The 19,173-nt window shown below is 43.6% G+C and overlaps 1 protein-coding gene across 2 annotated transcripts; it reads left to right on the top strand.

Annotated features, from left to right (window-relative positions):
* The first annotated feature begins 10,602 nt into the window (after positions 1–10,602).
* On the top strand, positions 10,603–18,939 carry Znf281 (zinc finger protein 281). Of its 2 annotated transcripts, none has more exons than XM_038349553.1 (2): positions 10,603–10,737; positions 10,954–18,939. In XM_038349553.1, the coding sequence occupies exon 2, from the start codon at positions 10,972–10,974 to the stop codon at positions 13,642–13,644; it is 2,673 nt and encodes an 890-aa protein (XP_038205481.1). In that variant the 5' UTR covers positions 10,603–10,737; positions 10,954–10,971; the 3' UTR covers positions 13,645–18,939. The 2 variants fall into 2 exon arrangements, with proteins under 2 accessions (XP_038205481.1, XP_038205480.1); XM_038349552.1 differs by having other exon boundaries at positions 10,614–10,737; positions 10,958–18,939.
* The last annotated feature ends 234 nt before the right edge of the window (positions 18,940–19,173 follow it).

Here is a 19,173-nt window from a genome sequence, read left to right as displayed (position 1 = left end):
GGCTGTCCTGAAATTCACTCTGTAGACCAGGCTGGCCTCGAACTCACATAGATCTGTCTGCCTCTGCCTCCCAAGTGCTGGGATTAAAGGCATATGCCACCACTGCCCGGCTTGACTTTTTTTTTTTTTTAATTACAGAATGAGGGACTGCTGTGTGTACATCTGATTGTTAACTTCTATTTACCTTGCTTTGATAAGTAACGTCAAACGCAAACCGTTTATCTGAGAGAGTCATATTGAACTGACCGCCACACTGCGCACTGCAAAGTCACGGGGGAAACGGGTGTTGGAGAAAGACTTGACCAAAGACCACACTTGATTTAACTAAATCAACATTTCCTACTCGGCCGCGGACAAGTCAAGGCCACCGCAGATCTATAGCTTTGTTAGTTTGCTCCTCTGTGGAGAGGTTTTGATCTACAGAGCCCACTCAATACTTGGTGTACTGCTCTCAGACTATTGCCCCATCATGCTTCTATAACTTGTGTGACCAAGGTCACCAGCAGCAACCCGGAAGATGTGGGGCTGTCACTTTCCAGCTTGGAGGCTTAACTCTGAGCTATGCATTGGTTTCTGTAGTGCGCGGTCCTGCATCCTGGGTGTGAGAGAGGTGAGGTGTAGGTGACAGGAGCGGCACCATATTTAACGTTGCTACCCACCAGAACATTAGATCTTTCAAGGGCAAGGTCAGTGTCTCATTTATAACTCTATCTCTAGTGTCTTGACATATAGTAGCTACTCAAATATAAATAGAATGAATTGCTAAGTCAGAATCCAGTGGCGTTTTCAGGTCCTCTAGTATTTGATCTTACCATGACAACCTATCAGTCACCCATGCAGCAATTACCTCGTCCCAACTGCTGAAAAGTTCCAAGCACTTCACAAAATGCAATTTTCTTAATTCCCACACCAACTCTGAGTGATAGGTGCAATCATCATGTACCTTTTACAGATGATGAGATGTGGGACAAAGAAATTTCACTAACTTCCCCAAGCTTGCGTGGCTGAGCTTCAGTTACTCCTGGAACCCCAGGAAGCTGGTGCAGAGTATAAGGCTTGAGCCTCTGTGTGCTTCCAAGCGTTTCCTTCTGGTGAACTCGCTCAGTTGCAAAACCAAACAATGGTTATATTTATAGATATAAATATTTTGAGACATGGTCTCACCCAGTAGCCCCGTCTGACCTGGAGCTTCCTATGTAAACCAACCCGCACCTTATGGAGGCATTTTCTCAGCTGAGTTGCCCTCCTTTTGGATGACCCTAACTTGTGTCGAGTTGACTTTAAAAACCAGCCAGCGTGCCCCGACCCAGTATATAATAAAAATCAGAAATCCCAGCATTCCCTGAACCTCGGCTCTGTCCTAATTGCTCTCCAGCATCCGTGCCTGGCACACACTTCCTAAACACTCAAACCCCCACAACCGTGTCCTTAGTTCTGATTCTCTGACGACTACTGCCCGAGCCGGTCACTTTGGGTCTAACCTGGGCCACCTCTGTCCACCTCCACTGCTCGGTGTCTGTTGTTTGTTCCCACAGTGCTTCTAAAGTGCATGATTGCCACCCGGCTACATGCTCAACCCCCGTTTTCAATTCATCTTTTAAATTTTATCACATCGCTTTCTCAGCTAAAATTCTTTAATGACTCACACTCTCTTTTTAAAGAAGAGCTGAACTTCTTACTTGACATGCAAAGACCTTCATAACCCGATCCTTCTCCTCTCCTGTTTACCTTTTTCCCTTCTCTCTTCCAAACTTTGTGCTCTGGCAGCCAAGCTCCTGGCAGGTGGCAGGTGCACTAGGTTCCCTCCACACTGTGCTCATGGAGACTCTTTCTCTGTAATCTTCTTCTTTGGGTGCATCTCTCATCACACCACCTCCGCTTTCAACAATCAGATCTTCAGAAACAGTTATATCACACACTCACCACAAAAGGGGGCAGGAACTCAATAGATTTAACTTCCTCCATACAACCCACTCTTTCCCCCTGGAAGACTGATGTGTGGATCACTATGACTAGCTCCTGTGTGTGTGTGTGTGTGTGTGTGTGTGTGTGTGTTTTGCATGAGCGTGTGGGCGTGTGCACAGGCGCGTGGAAGCTGGAGGAAGGTCCGAGAGTCTTCCTCTATCGCTCTCTACCTGGTCGCCTTGACACAGGGCTTCTCACTGCGCTGGAAGCTGGCCGTTTTGGCTAGGCTGCCTGGCCATGGAACTCTCAAGATTTGCAGGTCTCCACTGTCCCTGAAGCCTTAACGCTGGGATTGTAGGCACATGTAGTCATGCCTGGCTTTCTGTGTAGGTGCTAGAGACTCAAAGTCAGGTCTTCCTGGCTCCAGAGCCAATGCTCTTGCCTTCAGAGCCAGCTCCCCAGCTCTATGTCTTTTCATCTGTCAGTTGGAAGAGTGCTTGCCTATCATCCTTAATGCTCCTATCATCCCCCAGTATCCCTTAAAACCAGGAGTAGTGATAAATGTCTGTGATCCCAGCACTCGGGAGGCCGAAGCAGGAGCGTGTAGACTCGTACATGCGTACACACACACACACACTTAAACACACGAGGGGCGAGGCTTTTTCTTGATTACTATTATTTTGTATAGTGACTACAATAAGTTTTAACAAGTGGAACTCTTTAAAGTCGACTTATTTTAAAATGGGTTTATTGTATGTATATTTTATAGAGATATACATATATAATGATAAAATTCCTGATGGTTATTTTGTGTCTTTCTCCAGACCTCTGGTTTCCTTCAGATTTTATTTTTAACTGTCCTATTATATGTGTGTGGTGCCCGTTTAAACATAGTTTCACATCCTGGTTTCAATTACTCACGGTTGACCCTGGTCCAAAAATATTAATAAAAAGTTCCAGAAATAATTCATGAATTTCCAATTGTGTGCTATTCTATGTAGTGTGATGAAATCACCATCATCATCATCATCATTATTATTTTATGCATATGGGAGTTTTGCCTGCACATGTGTCTGTCTACCACATGTGTGCCTGGTGCTCTTAGAGTTCAGAGAGGGTGTCATATCTCCTGAACTGAAGTTACAGATGGTTGGGAGCTGCCATGTGGGTACTGGGAATCGAACCATGATCCTCTCTGGAAGAGCAGCCAGTGCTCTGAACTGCTGAGCCCCCTGTCCAGTCCCAGTGTGATGAAACACCTTGAGCCATTCCGTCCTAGATGTGATATCCCTCCTCGGTCCAATATGTCCATACGGTATGTCCCATCCACCTCGTGAATCACTTGGCTCTCCTGGTAGTCAGGTCCTGGTATTGCATTCTGCAGGGGAGATCCTTAAGCAAGGAGGGTATCTCGGGACCAGTGTCCCATGACTGCTAGGAGATAGCATATTTAGATTCCTATCCAGAATACAGCAAGAAACAAAGCATGAGATGCACTTGTCCTTAGATGGTTAACAGTGGTCTCTTTTTCAGTTTTCCTGGCTTGCTTGTTTCTTGTACTTCCCACTAGGAAGCCAGTGGCCCTCTGGTGAGCATCTTTGTGTAGCCTTCCCCTGTTTACCCTCTTAGATCAGGAGTGAGAAAAGGATGTGATTTTGTTTTATAAAGGTGAGTACGAAGTGTCCCAAAATGCCTGAAGACCTGAGCTTAATCCCTGTAACCCACATATGAGAGAAGAGACTCCCAGAAGTTGACCTCTGACCTCCACACGTGCACCCTGATGACCCCCCACAATAGCTAAATGAGAACATAGACCATCCTTGTCTCTTCCTCTGATTTATTTTTTTCATTTAACATTATGTAGCTAATAAACACAGCCTTAACCCATTGTGCTAGCTGGGATGTTCCCAGGGATGAAGGTAGCACAATTTATTCACCCATCCCTCTGTTGAGGGGTATTTAAATGTCTAGTTTTCTGCCTCTGTTCCCAGAGCTTCAAGGAAACACTCCAAATGTACAGACTTGTGCACGGATGTCCTTGTTCCCATCAGATGTGGCCCCCAACAGGAGCTACTTATAGAAAGTAGGTTGGAACATGATTTATTTAAAAGATAAAAAGAATAAAGAGATACCGCACAGTCAAAGAAATGCAGTAAATGATCTTGGGTGTGGTAGAACAGGCTGATAATCCCTGTACTTGAGAGATGAGGCAGTGAGAAGGATGGTAAAATCAAGCCGATCCTAAGATCAGCTTAGGCTCCAGAGTAAGACCTAGTCTCAAAAACAAACAACAAAACAACTCAAAGAAATTCAGAAAATGATGATAATATCTGACTGTGTGGGTACCTAGCAGTCTTTGATGGGAAGTGTTTCCTAGCAACTGGAAGGTACACATCACTGAACGAGGATTCATAAGCAAAGAACAGGAGACAGAACCTGGCTCATAGCTTAAGAGTCACTCTTACAAAGCACGTTTCCTGTTTTGCTTGCTAGATTGGAAGGAAAGCTGGGTTATTTGAAGCATTAATGGCCGCTGAGACCCTGACCCTGTGAACTACGCTGACTTTGAGGTGACTCAGCTCGTGTGGTACGGGAGGCAAAGGAAGGAGACCTGGGAACTCAAAGCCAGCTAGTAAAGGCTGAGCTGCAGCGGGGAGAGTGTTTGCAAAAACAGAAGCCAAGCTGGCTGTGGTAGCGTGATCCTAGCATTCAGCAAGCAGAGGCAAGAGGCAGTAAGACTGCGAGCTCCAGGCTAGCCTGGACCACATAGCCCATCCCAGCAGGTCAAGAGTTGGACTAAGGCAGAGGATGGAACTTGCAGAGCTCATTGGAGGGTCCTGGGAGGATTCCCAGGGCTGCAAAACAAAAGAAAAACGAGCACAATGGAAAAACAAACAAACAAACGAAAACAAAACAAACCTGCAAAGTGCTTTTCTTTCCTCCAATTAAAAATATTATTTTTGAAACAGAGTCTTGCTGGGCTATACTTTCTTATGTATCCAAGGTTATGCTCAGCTTGGAAACCTCCAGCCCCCTCTGAATGTTGGGATTGTAGGCATGAGCTAACACATCCTGCTATAATATCCTTTTAGTAAGCCTGATATTTATTTATTTATGTTTTATAATTTTTACTTTATTTTGAGACAGAGTCTCATGTAGCCAAGGCTGGCCTCAAAGATGTTATGTTGCTAAGAATAGCCTTAGCTTCTGGTCCTCTTGCCTCCATCTCCCGAGTGTTGGAATTACAAGTCTGTTCCATCACATCTGGTCTTGTGAGGTGCTGGAGGTCAAATCCAGGGCTTTGTCCGTGTTCGCTGCACTGACTCAGCTACACCCCCAACTCCACAAACCTAAATTTTAAGGGTCCCACCAATTGCATTACTTTGAAGCTGGTGACTTAAAACCATGGACGGGTCTATTTAAGGCACGGAGAGAGCCTTACATAAGGAGGTAAAGGCTCTGCCAACCTGTCAGTGTTGTGATACCTGAAGCAAGCCTCAAAACCTCCTCCTTTCATGGATTAAGTTAGCAATGCTGGTGCCGCCTACTTGGCAGTACGGTAGTTAGGAGGAACAAACGGAATTATGTAAATCCAAGTGCAAGGAGAAAGCTATCCATCCATTAGCATTATTTATGTTACTCTGCCCGAGTACACACTGTGCACACGCAGGGCCACCACCCTGTTGTTTGTGTCACCCAGAAAGAACGTGTTATCACTGCAGAGATACTGGCTTTGGAACAGTCGTGAAATGGACCACAGAAGCACAGGGTAATCAAGAAAAATAAAATCACAGACTCCCATCGGTCACTGACGATTACAGCCGTGGCCCAGCGGCCTTCTGCCCCTGTGAAAACAAGAACAGGCAGCTTCCCAGCGCGTCGCAGATAAGTGGGAAAGAGACGGTGTGTTTTTCCCCTTTCCCTTACAGCGCTATATTTAGCGCCTGTACAGTATCAGATGTGACTCCGGTGTTCTGTTCCTAGTCCTGGCTCCTACTCACAAGGTACACACCTGCTCACAGGAATCTGGCTACACTTTGGGTGCTTCCTGTCAATCAATTCTTGTCACTAAAATGCCGAGGGAACTAGTAAATCTATAGGTTAATGCATTTATATAAGTTATTTATGTCTTGGCACATTGGGACACTGGATGGACATGCCAATGGATTTCCTGGCAGGAGGCACTCTTCAGGTGCGAGGGCTCTTTCATTCTGGAAATGTGGCACTGTGTTGTAAGGCAGAATGTTGGTGGGGGGATTCGAGAAATCTCAGTGCCAGTTATTATGGCAGTTAGTTCCCTCCAGCTGTTCTTAAAGGTATTTTTCTGCCAGGTGAAAATGCAGCTAATCACTATGGCTCCAGATGCTGATGTCCAGATGTTCCTGTTTGGTTCCGTCCATGGAGAAGAGATGTGTTTGCAGCATTGGAGTTTATGAAATCTGAACAGTTAGATGTCAGTACACGACCGGAACTGCTAACATTGTGGGGAACATTCTGCCTGTGTGGGGCCTACACACAGAGGAGGACCATTTTTAATGTTATCCTGCCCCACTGCCATGGCAGCATCAGGGAGATGCCTCAAGAGAGTCACTGACTATTACAGCCGTGGGGTAAGGGGCAGAAACCCCTGGGGTGAGTTTCAGACTTGTTGGCCATCTGTGGAAGTCACAGATGGGGTCTTCTGGGAATGTGTAAAGTCTGTCGAGTGGAAGAATAGCCAAAGAGAAAAAGGTGAGATTGGAACTGCCTGAATTCAAAATCCATTTTCAGTTTAGATACTGCTTTCAAAAAGTAGAGGGTTAACTACATTGCGATTTAAAATAGGTAACAGACACAGGCGCAGTGAAGAACTCTGGGTTGTCCTCATATTCTGCCCAGTTTACCAGGACATGAGGGAAAACATGATCTTCTCCTAATCCTTCCTTTAGAAAAAACTAACCTTAAAAAATTACATATAAGCCGAGCAATGGCGGTGCATGCCTTTAATCCCAGCACTCAGGAGGCAGAGGCAGGTGGATCTCTGTGAATTTGAGGTCAGCCTGGACTACAGGTGCTAGTTCCAGGACAGGCTCCAAAGCTACAAAGAAACCCTGTCTTGAAAAACAAAACAAAACAAAAATTACATATAAATTATATGAATGGTCATAGAAGAGTTATTTGATTTTAAAACTATAGAGTTTATCTAAACAGCTGAGTTTCTAATTCAGACATCATCATGTGGGTTATGTAACATCCAAGAAGTTTGATTTGGCTGAGAAATTGATTTGTTGCACAAAGAAAAATACTCCTACTTCATCAGTAAAATTAGAGTGACCTGGGCTGAGTGACTTGACTCAGTGGATAAAGATTCTTGGTCATAAGCCTGACGACCAGAGACTGACTCATGAAACCCATGTGGTACAAGGAGAGACCTGCCTATATAGCTGTCACATCACATGCCGCTGTGGCACACACATACACAGTAAAACATATGTACACACACACACACACACACATATACATATGATTGCAAAGGGAATTATTGGTGGAAGACGGGTTGCTACCTAGCCCGCCTTTACCTGCAGAACCATCTTGCTGGCCTGGCAGATTAGTTTTGTTCACTTTTATAGATTAAAATGTTTAGGTTTTCTCTGTTTTGAGACAGTTTCACCACACAGTGCTAGCAGGCCTTGGACTCACTATGCAGCCTAGCTTTGAACTCACAGAGATCTGCCTGACTCTATGTCTCCAGTGCTGTGGTTAAAGGTGTGTGCCACAGCTCTTGGCCTGAGAGTTTCAGGTTCAAGAGTGCTAATTAGATGTGCATGGTAAAGCATGTCTTTCTTTAATCCCAGCACTCAGAAGACACAGGCAGGTGGATCTCTGTGAGTTCTAGAACAACCTGAACTACATAGAGAAATCTTGTCTCAAACAAATGAAATCTTTTTTAAAATGTAAGTGTTATTTTAAAAAGTATTCGTACTCTTGGGCGTGGTGACTTAAGCCTGTGATTTCAGTGATTGGGAGGCAGATGCAGAAAGAACGGGAGTTTTAGGCCAGCCTTGACTATACAGTGAGACTCTGTTTCAAACAGACAGACAATTCACTCTGATGGTCTTCTTTGGAAAAGACTTATTCACCTTGTGTATGACTTTTTGCCTGCATCCACATATGTGCTCCATGTGCATGCCTGCAGGATCCTCTGCAAGAGCAACAGGTTCTCTTAACTGCTGAACTTCATCTGCAGCCCCATTATCTAAGCTGATCTCCTTAGTTCTGAGGGTTCGAAGGAGGCTGGCTACTTTTCCTGGTAGCCCATAGCCTTAGCACGGCTGGCAACCCCAGCACCACTGAACTATGCCCTAACCCCCAGTGTTTTAATCTTTCAATTATTTTCCCATTATATAGCATCAAAGATTTTAACATATATACTGAAGTTGCTACGACCTCAGTGATTAGAAATATTAATGTCTAGTGCTAGTCCTGATTTGACTTTGATAATATCCTGACTTTAATTTTTTTCATCACCTTCCAGAAACTGATATTGATTTCCCTAATGACAAGTCTATGTAGTTGGATGCAATTTTTATTTTCTATCTCTAAAGAATTGACGAGCACGACCAGTGTAAGTGATGTGCTGGTGTGCTGTCATATAAATGCTCAAGGTGCAGCTTCTAATGGTGAAAAACGGGAAACTAAATCGCCCTTGATGAAGTGTGTCTTCTCTGGTCTGTTCCCAGGAAAGTTTATTTCGGGTATTTCCACTGCTGGAATGATTAGCGCTAACAGCTTTCCCCCTCCATTGGGTTTCACAGGGTCTTTTCATCTTCTTGATAGATGGGGTGTACAACCCAGAGGTAAGTCTGCTAGGAGTAGCTCAAGGCTGACAGAGTGAATGAGAGAAATGACAGGTTTCTTATCTTGATAACTGAGGGACAAAGCTGGCTTTTCATCTGACTGTCCTGCTGCCCTTCATGCTTGGACTAGCTTATATGCATCCCAGCTTACTATTAAAAACACTGGCACCCCGAGTAAAGGGACAGCCTCATTTCTCACTGGCATTGACTAATAGTTTATTACTGCCTGAAGTTTTTGAATTTTCAGTGTTTAATACTTAGCTATACTTGACAGTTTCGGGAAATACTTAAATGCAGTTGCAGGGGGCTAGAAAGGTACAATGCCCTGTCAAACAACCCATAAAATACAGTTCTTAACTTTTCTAGGCAGACTCAGAGAGGCCTGTGTTAGTATGTAACAGTCTTTATAGTTTTAATTGTGAAATTTCTCAGGGAAGATATTTAATTACAAGAAGTCATTTAGCGAAACACCATGAAAAAAATGGACATGTAATTTCTTTTAAGAAAACACACAACTGGGTGGTGGTGGTGCACGCCCTTAAATACAGCACTTGGGAGGCAGAAGCAAGTGGAACTCTGTGAGTTCGAGGCCAGCCTGGTCTACAGAATGTGCTCCAGAACAGGCCCCAAAGCTACAGAGAAACCCAATCTCAAAAAGAAAAAAAAAAGTTACAAAATGTCAGTGACGTATAAATACTCCCAGGAAAGGTGCTGGTGTGGATGCTGCATGCGCACTGTGAAAATGAGTGCTTTCTATACATTATTAGGCACTAATAAGTAATTATTTGGTTTTGTTGGTAGAACTTTTCTGTTGTTTCTAGACAGGGTTTCTCTGTGTAACAACTCTGTCTGGGAACTCGCTTAGTAGACCAGACTGTGCTTGACTTCAGAGATCTGCCTGACTCTGCCTCCCGACTGCTGAGATTAATGGTGTGCTCCACCACTGCCAGGCTTATTGAATTTTAATTTCAAGATTTTACCTAATTTTGCCCAATTGAATAATTTCCCCAAATGAATAATTTTGCATGAGCCTCCGGGCATTCTGTACTGAAAGGGTTGGGAGGGTGGGGTATGTATCCTAGTGAGAGCTTAGAAAATGACGATGGTCAAAATTTTCAAATGAGGCTAGAGAGCAACCAACGTGGCAAGCAAACGGAGATGACTGAGAAAGTATATGGCATTTAAATACCATCTGATGATGAAGTATGTGTGGGCGTGTTTTACAGGATGGCTGCACCTGGGATTACACGTGGTTTCCCTTTGCTGTAGCCTTCAGGTAGGTTGGCAGTGAGACAATTTTTTTCAACGGTACCTCTACGGCGTCTCAAAGGCTCCTCCCCAGTAGAGGCAAGGGCTCACGTTCTTACTGCCACTTTTGATAGGAAGGAGTAACACGTATCTGTAATCAATGCTATCACGAAGATAATGCTTTCAGACAGAATCACAAGTGCCTCAAGGAATCCTTTTCTAGGTTTGATTTTGACTCAGTACCTAGATCGCAAACCCTTAAGGGAAGAAAATGCCAAAGTTCAGTCCTCAGTTTCTCCACCTTCTGCAAACCCCTTTCTCTGCGGCTCCCACGCCACGCTGCAACACGCTCTCCAGGCGTCCCCCGACTTCCCGCCCCTCGGGTTCCTCCTCCAGAGCGTCTTTTCCCCCAGAAACCCTCAGCCACTTTCTGCCCCTCGACGCAGCCACCAATCACGTCCCCTCGCTGCGGAAGCCCCTCCGCCGTCGGGCTCCAAGTCCCCGCCCCTCCCGCCCAGCCCCCAGCAGCTCCGCCCAACCGCCCCCTTGATTGACAGGCCGGCCAGGCGGAAACTGCGGCGCAGGCGCACTGAGCCCGTAGAGCTCCCCTCTGGTCCGGTCGAGGAGTTCCCGGCAGACACCGCGCCGCGGCTGCGCAGAAGCGGGGAGGCTTTTAATTCCATTGTGGAGAGGACGGCGTTATTTTTATTAACTGGAGGCGACGGCGGCTGCGGCAGTGGCGGAACCCGTAAGTGTGGCCGGCGGGCCGGGCCGGGCGCGGGGGCGGCTAGGAAGGCTGCGGGGCTGAGCGTGCCGAGCCGGAGGCAGCGGGGCTGCGGACGGGCTCCGGGCGCGGTGCGGGCTGGGCGGCGGCGCGGCGGGTCCCAATCGCTGCGGTGGTCCCGGCCCGGGGCCCGGCCCTACCGCCGTTCCCCCTCTTCCCTCCTCTCCCTCCTCTCCGCAGCCAGGCCTCCTCCGGGGTATGAAAATCGGCAGCGGGTTCCTCAGCGGCGGCGGCGGTCCCGGCAGTAGCGGTGGTAGCGGCTCCGGCGGCAGCTCCGGCGGCGGCGGCGGCGGCGGCGGCAGGAGAGCAGAGATGGAGCACACCTTTCCCCAGGGTATGGTTATGTTCAACCACCGGCTCCCCCCGGTCACCAGCTTCACCCGGCCGGCGGGGACGGCCGCCCCTCCCCCGCAGTGCGTGTTATCCTCCTCTACCTCCGCAGCCCCGGCCGCAGAGCCCCCCCCTCCGCCAGCCCCGGACATGACTTTCAAGAAGGAGCCGGCGGCGTCAGCCGCGGCCTTCCCTTCGCAGAGGACCTCCTGGGGATTCTTGCAGTCCTTGGTGAGCATCAAACAGGAGAAACCCGCGGATCCCGAGGAGCAGCAGTCCCACCACCACCACCACCACCACCACTATGGGGGGCTGTTCGCTGGGGCCGAAGAGAGATCACCGGGCCTAGGAGGCGGGGAAGGGGGGAGCCACGGCGTCATCCAAGACCTCAGTATTCTCCACCAGCATGTCCAGCAGCAACCAGCCCAGCACCACCGTGATGTATTATTGAGCAGCGGTAGCAGGACTGATGACCATGGCACCGAGGAGCCAAAGCAGGACACTAACGTCAAAAAGGCAAAGAGGCCAAAGCCAGAATCTCAGGGAATCAAAGCCAAGAGGAAGCCAAGTGCATCTTCCAAACCGTTGGTTGGAGATGGAGAAGGTGCCGTCCTCTCCCCAAGTCAGAAACCTCATATCTGTGATCACTGTAGTGCTGCTTTCCGGAGCTCCTATCACCTGCGGAGACACGTCCTCATTCACACGGGAGAAAGGCCTTTCCAGTGCAGCCAGTGTAGTATGGGTTTCATTCAGAAATACCTACTGCAGAGACACGAGAAAATTCACAGTAGAGAGAAACCCTTTGGATGTGATCAGTGCAGCATGAAGTTTATTCAGAAGTACCATATGGAGAGACACAAGAGGACACATAGTGGAGAAAAGCCATATAAGTGTGACACTTGCCAACAGTATTTTTCAAGGACTGACAGATTGCTGAAGCACAGGCGCACGTGTGGTGAAGCCATAGCAAAAGGGGCCGCTAGTGCAGAACCTGGGTCATCCAACCATAGTAATATGGGTAGTCTGGCTGTGCTGTCTCAGGGAAATACAAGTTCTTCAAGGAGAAAATCGAAGTCAAAAAGCATAGCTATTGAAAATAAGGAACACAAGACTGGCAAAACAAATGACTCACAAATGTCAAACAATATAAACATGCAGAGTTATTCAGTAGAAATGCCTACCGTGTCTACCAGTGGAGGCATAATTGGCACGGGAATAGATGAACTACAGAAAAGGGTGCCAAAATTGATCTTTAAGAAAGGAAGCAGAAAGAATACAGATAAAAGCTACCTTAATTTTGTGTCTCCTCTACCAGAGGTAGTTGGGCAGAAATCCTTGTCTGGTAAACCAAGTGGCTCACTTGGCATAGTGTCGAATAATAGTGTGGAGACCATTGGTCTTCTCCAAAGTACAAGTGGCAAGCAAGGTCAGATCAGTAGTACTTATGATGATGCCATGCAGTTCTCAAAGAAGAGAAGATACTTACCAACTGCCAGCAGCAACAGTGCCTTTTCCATAAACGTGGGACACATGGTCTCCCAACAGTCAGTCATCCAGTCTGCAGGTGTCAGTGTTTTGGACAATGAGGCCCCATTGTCACTTATTGACTCCTCAGCTCTAAATGCTGAAATTAAGTCTTGTCATGACAAGTCTGGAATTCCTGACGAAGTTTTACAAAGTATTTTGGATCAGTATTCCAGCAAATCAGAAACGCAGAAGGAGGATCCCTTCAGTTTAACAGAACCTCGAGTGGATTTACACACCTCAGAACACTCAGAATTGGTTCAAGAAGAAAATCTGAGCCCAGGCACCCAAACACCTTCAAATGATAAAACAAGCATGTTACAAGAATACTCCAAATACCTCCAACAGGCTTTTGAAAAATCCACTAACGCAAGTTTTACTCTTGGACACGGTTTCCAGTTTGTCAGTTTGTCTTCACCTCTCCACAACCACACTTTGTTTCCAGAAAAACAGATATACACTACATCTCCTTTGGAGTGTGGTTTTGGCCAATCTGTTACCTCAGTGTTGCCGTCTTCATTGCCAAAGCCTCCTTTTGGGATGTTGTTTGGATCTCAGCCAGGTCTTTATTTATCTGCTTTGGATGCTACACATCAGCAGTTGACACCTTCCCAGGAGCTGGATGATCTGATAGATTCTCAGAAGAACTTAGAGACATCATCAGCCTTCCAGTCCACATCTCAGAAATTGACTAGCCAGAAGGAACAACAGAAAAATTTAGAGTCCTCAACAAGCTTTCAGATTCCATCTCAGGAGTTAGCTAGCCAGATTGATCCTCAGAAAGACATAGAGCCTAGAACAACGTACCAGATTGAGAACTTTGCACAAGCATTTGGTTCTCAGTTTAAGTCGGGCAGCAGGGTGCCAATGACCTTTATCACTAACTCTAATGGAGAAGTGGACCATAGAGTAAGGACTTCAGTGTCAGATTTCTCAGGGTATACAAATATGATGTCTGATGTAAGTGAGCCATGTAGTACAAGAGTAAAGACACCCACCAGCCAGAGTTACAGGTAAGGTCTCAAGAGTGACCAGGCTGGGAGTCTTCTAGTGTAATTTTGTTTTATTTTGAGAACACTGCCATTGGAATGTTTCTACACGATCCTATTAAGAATAATGTAATGCCCTTTCAATGCAACTTTTCATATTTAGTTTATTTTGTTAGTGTGATTTTAGCTGTTTGTATTATGATTTTTAATCAAAATCAATAGATTAAAAATAGTTTGACATTCAAAGTGACAATGTTTAGCAATCAAATTTACATGTATAGATTGTCAGGGAATAGCCCAAAAGTTTTAAATGCAAAAAAAACAAAAAAACAAAAACTACAGGAAAAAAAAAAGAAAAGAAAAAAGAAAAAAAAACTTTGTTGCTAGGATTAAGGTTATTCTAATTGCTTTACTCTCAGGAAAGTGTAATAACGCATGGGAATTCTGTACGTTATCACCGTAATGGAATATCCAATTTACAAATAGTATGATACACATTTCACTGTTTAAGTTAAGGGATCTTAAACATTTCAGATTGCTCCTTCTGGGCTGATAGAATATACATTTCATCATTTAAGTAAGGGATCGAAAACATTTCAAATGCTATCTCTGTCTGGGCTGATCCAAAATTCTGAGATTGTTGGCTACCTATATTTTGTTGCAGCTTTTAAATGTACTCCAAACTTCCAAACCCACGTTCATTCCAGCTTGGTAGAGCAAATATTCTTGGATCTTTGATCAAAGCCTGGAATGATAGCTTTAATAAAAGAAGTGGGGGGAGCACCCTCCTTATCCAACTATAACAAGGCTGTAATTCCATTAAGTGATTCTGTTAATGTCTAGTACAGTGTTAAAACCCAAGTGGTTGGTTGGTTTCAGTATTAGAAAGTAAGTTGGATTCGCGTAACACATTGAAATTAGGGGTATGCATTATTCATTATACATGGCCTAAAAGCATTCTCTCACTTGTGCTATTACGTACCACCTTCACTTCTGGTTTTTTGGTACTTATTCTTAACTTCCTCTTAAAGTTCTAGGCCTTCTTGTTCCTTCTCCCTGTCGTGATGGTTTCAATTTTAGAGTGATTTGTCATCTAGTAGATTATTGATTATGCATTTTATATGTCTTAAGCATCTAAATACTAAGCAATAGTATTTAGTTTATTCACCTTTTTTTAAAAAAAAACAAGCCCAATACAGATTTCCATGTACAAGCTATAGATATTAAAGGGTTGTAATTCCACCTGGTAGCATAGCGTGTAACAGATAAGAGTATATATTTACTAGTGACATCAGAACTCTTTGTGAAATTGCAGCCTTTAATGTACATTTTGAAGGGGTGTATTAGTCAGTATTGTACAGGGATCTTGTAAAGTCATCAAACCTTGCTATGAACGCTAATTGCCATTTGAAGCTACTGATAGGCAGTGGCTCTGCTCTAAACCACTTTTTAGCAATTGTATTTTTTCCTGATTATATTTTTTAATGTACTTTGATGTTTATGCTGATGAGTTTTTTATGTACTTTTGGTGATGTTTCAGTCTTATGAACTCTTCTGACGTCAGAAAAGTACCACTGGTTGTTTGCAGTCTTATTGTGTAATCAGCCTACCACAGGCTTCCATGTATAATAAAGTAATTAATATTGTGCAAGTGTAAAACACTTCTGTTATAAAAGCAGTGTTTTGAAAATAAGAAATTATTAAAAATGGTTACAAAATACTAGTTAATTCCCTTTTCCCACCTTCCTTTGGCTTTAGTTAGCTAAAGGGTACCAACTTGTCATTGAAAAATTCTTAGAAAATGTGTTTAATTCTTTTAATACACTCAGTACTAAAATGTCTGTATGTCTTATTAAGTGCAGTAAGTTCTACTGGGTACAGAGACAAGTGTGATCAAAGGATGGAGAGGACCTTTACCCCTGTATCTCTTAAGCTGTATGATTTCTCTCTCTCTCTCGCTCGCTTTTGTTTTATACAGGTTTTGAATTTCTTTAACTTTTATTGTGTGTACTGAATACTACATATGTATTATTCTGATTGTTTGCTCTAGTTTACTACCAATAAAAGTCCTGTTAATCACAAAATTGAAGAAAGGAGATATCACTTAGTCATATTTTTCAGTTTTCTGTGGATTACATTTCATAAACTAGTCACATTAATGGTATAAGTTGTAAGTTAGGAGCTTGCATTTTTATTGTATTTTTAATGTATTTTGTCTTTCTAGGTTTATATGAAAATGCATTGACTATTTTGTTTGAGGTGCACAATAATATAAGGAATAGAAATCTAATATGTAAATTAATACTATATTGATACTAGTTTAACCATTCTAAATATTATCCTAGGGAGATATTTATTGAGGCTTTATTTAAAATCATAACGCAATATTTTGGCTCAAGGTGTTATATATCCTTTTGCCTCAAAAGGTTATAATAAAATTACAGAATGATGGATTAAAATGGTCTTGAGCATTTTTAGTAAGAAAGAAGCTAGATTGCAGCTAACATGTTAAGAAATTGAGAGCATAGGTTTTAGAAGGAAAAGGTGAAATTGTAATATAGAAGATGCAGTAAAGGTATTTGAAGTAAATACTATAAATGATAAAAGAAGCCGAATATGGTGACCATGCCCTTAGTCCCGGCACTGGGGATGCAGAGGCAGGTGAATCTCTGAGTTCACAACCAGACTGGTCTACAAACTGAGTTTCAGGCCAGCCAGGGGCACAATGGGACCTTGTCGAAATGCACGTCGTTGAGGTGTTAAGAAAACTGCCGTAGGTTTAGTGGCCTGGACGTTGACGGATAGGAGTGAACTTACTGAAGGGTAGTAGAGTGCTCTGGGCTGTGGGGGTGTGTGATGATATGTAAGTATCATCATATCATAGAAAAGGTAAGCATGGGCCTTTGCAGTTAGAAGGCAGGATAGTTTATTTTGCCGTAGTTACTCCCACACTTGGTTTCTTGGAGTCAAGTACTAAGCAGAAGGAAGTTTCACTCAATCTAAGATGACTCCAGTTACTTGATTCCCTGAAGAGCTTGTTTTAGCCCAAACAGATAATTTTAAAACCCGCTTACCTGCCTGTTTTTCTTTTATGGAATATATACAGATATTATCGTTTTAATCAATGGCTTATGTTTTTAAGGCATTAGACTATGTATGGCTGGGAATATAGGTAGTTCAGATGATAAGAGTTCTTCCCAGCATGCACAAGGCCCCTGGGTTCTATCCCTCAAACCGAGTTAGCCAGCTCTGTCTGATAAACACTGGAGAGGTGGAGTAAGATGGATAAGAAGTTAAGGGTCATCTCTGGCTACCTAATGAGGTCTGAGGCCAGCCTGGGCTACATGAGACCCTGTCTCGAAAAGAAAAGAGGCATTAGGTGTGAGGAGTGAGCACTGCGGTGAGTTTCTGTTGAAATACAGTTTGGGATTGCTTTTCAGCAGTTATTGATCAGTAATTTGAGGTAATTTTATGAGAACGGAATGTGCTTAAATTTTTAAGTATTGCAAACATACAAACATCTACCTCAGATTTCATGTATTGCACTAACTTATTAGACAGACGTTCTTGTCCACTTTAATATTGTTTTCATCCCTGATAATCAGCATTTTAGAATTGGGTTTAGTGACGTTTAAGCCTGACTGGGTGACTGTTTGAGTTGCTAACCTCATGTATAAACCTTAGCCTCATAGGTTCTTGTTGAACAGAACTTCCCTGAAGAGAGAAGGGGAAAAAGAAGTCTTAACTACAAACTATTTTTAGAGTAAAACATTCTAAAGGCTATCATTTTCTGAGTTTCGTGGTCTTCATGGTCTCGGCAGATACAGACCAACTAGTTCTCAGGACATAGGGCAGGACCGTGCTGAAATGGGTCCCTAGCTGCTGGAGCTGCTGTCCGCGGTGTCAGGGTCTGGGCAGTTGATTATTTGCTTGTGCCCTCTGAGATGCTAGAGTTCCTGATGGCTTTTTAGGGGAATTATGTTATTTTTTTATGTCCTTAATTTATTACTTGGAATGCACAGCATTAAAGATAGCGCCTTGGGATTCTGTTGTCTTACTTACCCTTGATTTAAAAAAAAAAATAGAGAATTTGAGATTACTTAGATTTAATCAAGGCATTGCCTTTATGAGATCATACACTTTTAAAATTCTGGCTTTGCTTTTTGTTTTGCTTCAAAATATATTTAAGTGTGACTGGCTGACGTAGGTTCTAATTTTTGTTTTGTTTTGTCTTTTGAGACAGGGTTTCTCTGTGTAGCCCTGGCTGGCCCGGAACTCCATAGACTAGGCTGGCCTGGAAGGATTCTAAATTACTTACTTTCTAAATTATGCAGTGAAATATTGTCTTAAGAGTTTGGGGTTCACAGATTAGACACTTGGTAGACTTAGTGCCTCCCTGACTGCACGTTAGTGGAAATACATCTACACGTGATAATTTGCAAGTCAGTCAACAAGCACATATCTTACGTCTTAACGTATGGACACCTATTAAGAATTCCTTCCTTAGAAGATGCCTATATTCTGAAATTTTATTGTACAAATAAAAGATTAATGCCTAAAATGTATCCAGTTCTAAATTTCTTCATCTGCACCTCATTTCCTCACAGTCTGTAGGAAACACTGAGGTTATGTAAAGCCTTGAAGTTGTTTACTGTGCCAGTCAAAGAGCACGTGTGTAGAACTTGGGAGTTCTTTGCACCCTTTCTCACCTTGCTGGTGCTTGGGCTTTGACAGTGTTTCTACCAACAGAAACGGTAGCAATATAATCATTAGCCAATTCTGGAAAGTTTTTTAGCTGTTCAAAAGCAGATTCTGGGTATGTACTGGCAGATATGCAGGCAAAGCGCAACCGGCCCATGCCTTTTATGTATGGATCAGGAGTCAGATTATACTCAAAGCCCACGTGTGACTAGCTGGGCTGAACTGTACTGTGCGAGATAAGACACGAAAATGCTATATTTTGAAATGGGTAGTTCTTGGGAAGTATAAATAAATAAGGGAAAGTTGATGATTTAGACCTTATACTCCCAGGGAGAAGATTTGTGAGGGTTTTTTTTCTGTGTTTTTAGAGAGTAAGGGAAGAATGGGTAGGGGTTAAGTATTAAGTAAGGATAGTTCTTAAAGTCTAGAGGAAAAGGAGCAAGCTTGGAAGGAGCAAGGGAAATGGAAACAGTTTTAGTAGTCAGTTGATCCAGAGGGCAAAGGGAATCTTTGGAAATCCGTTCTTCTTTGTCATTCTTTCGGTTCAGACTAATTGTGGTACTTTGGTTTGTTTTGAACTTTAGTACTATTGTGGAAGAATTAATAAATAACTCTACACAGACAACTGTGGTGAACTTCTGTTTACATTCCCGACCTAGGAAGAAGATGGCTAACCTTTGTGTTTATTAAATCTGCTCTTTAGTAACTCCTGGCACAGCTTCCATTGGCTGGTAAAGATTTAAGTAACTTATTTTTGCCAGGCTAGTCAAAAGTATTGTTATGTATGACCAAATCAATATACATAGAATTTAGGAATTAAGATAAAAAAGTCAATCACATTTCCTATCCACCAGAA

The sequence above is a fragment of the Arvicola amphibius genome, chromosome 12 (genome assembly GCF_903992535.2).
Source record: "Arvicola amphibius chromosome 12, mArvAmp1.2, whole genome shotgun sequence".
In the NCBI taxonomy this organism is placed as follows: Eukaryota; Metazoa; Chordata; class Mammalia; order Rodentia; family Cricetidae; genus Arvicola; species Arvicola amphibius.
Note: the sequence above shows the minus strand (reverse complement) of the source record. Positions and strands in the feature narration are given on the sequence as shown.

What these genes read in the sequence shown, in the direction of transcription:
- Znf281 (XM_038349553.1), top strand. Translation starts at nt 10,972, where the DNA reads ATGAAAATCGGCAGCGGGTTCCTCAGCGGCGGCGGCGGTCCCGGCAGT.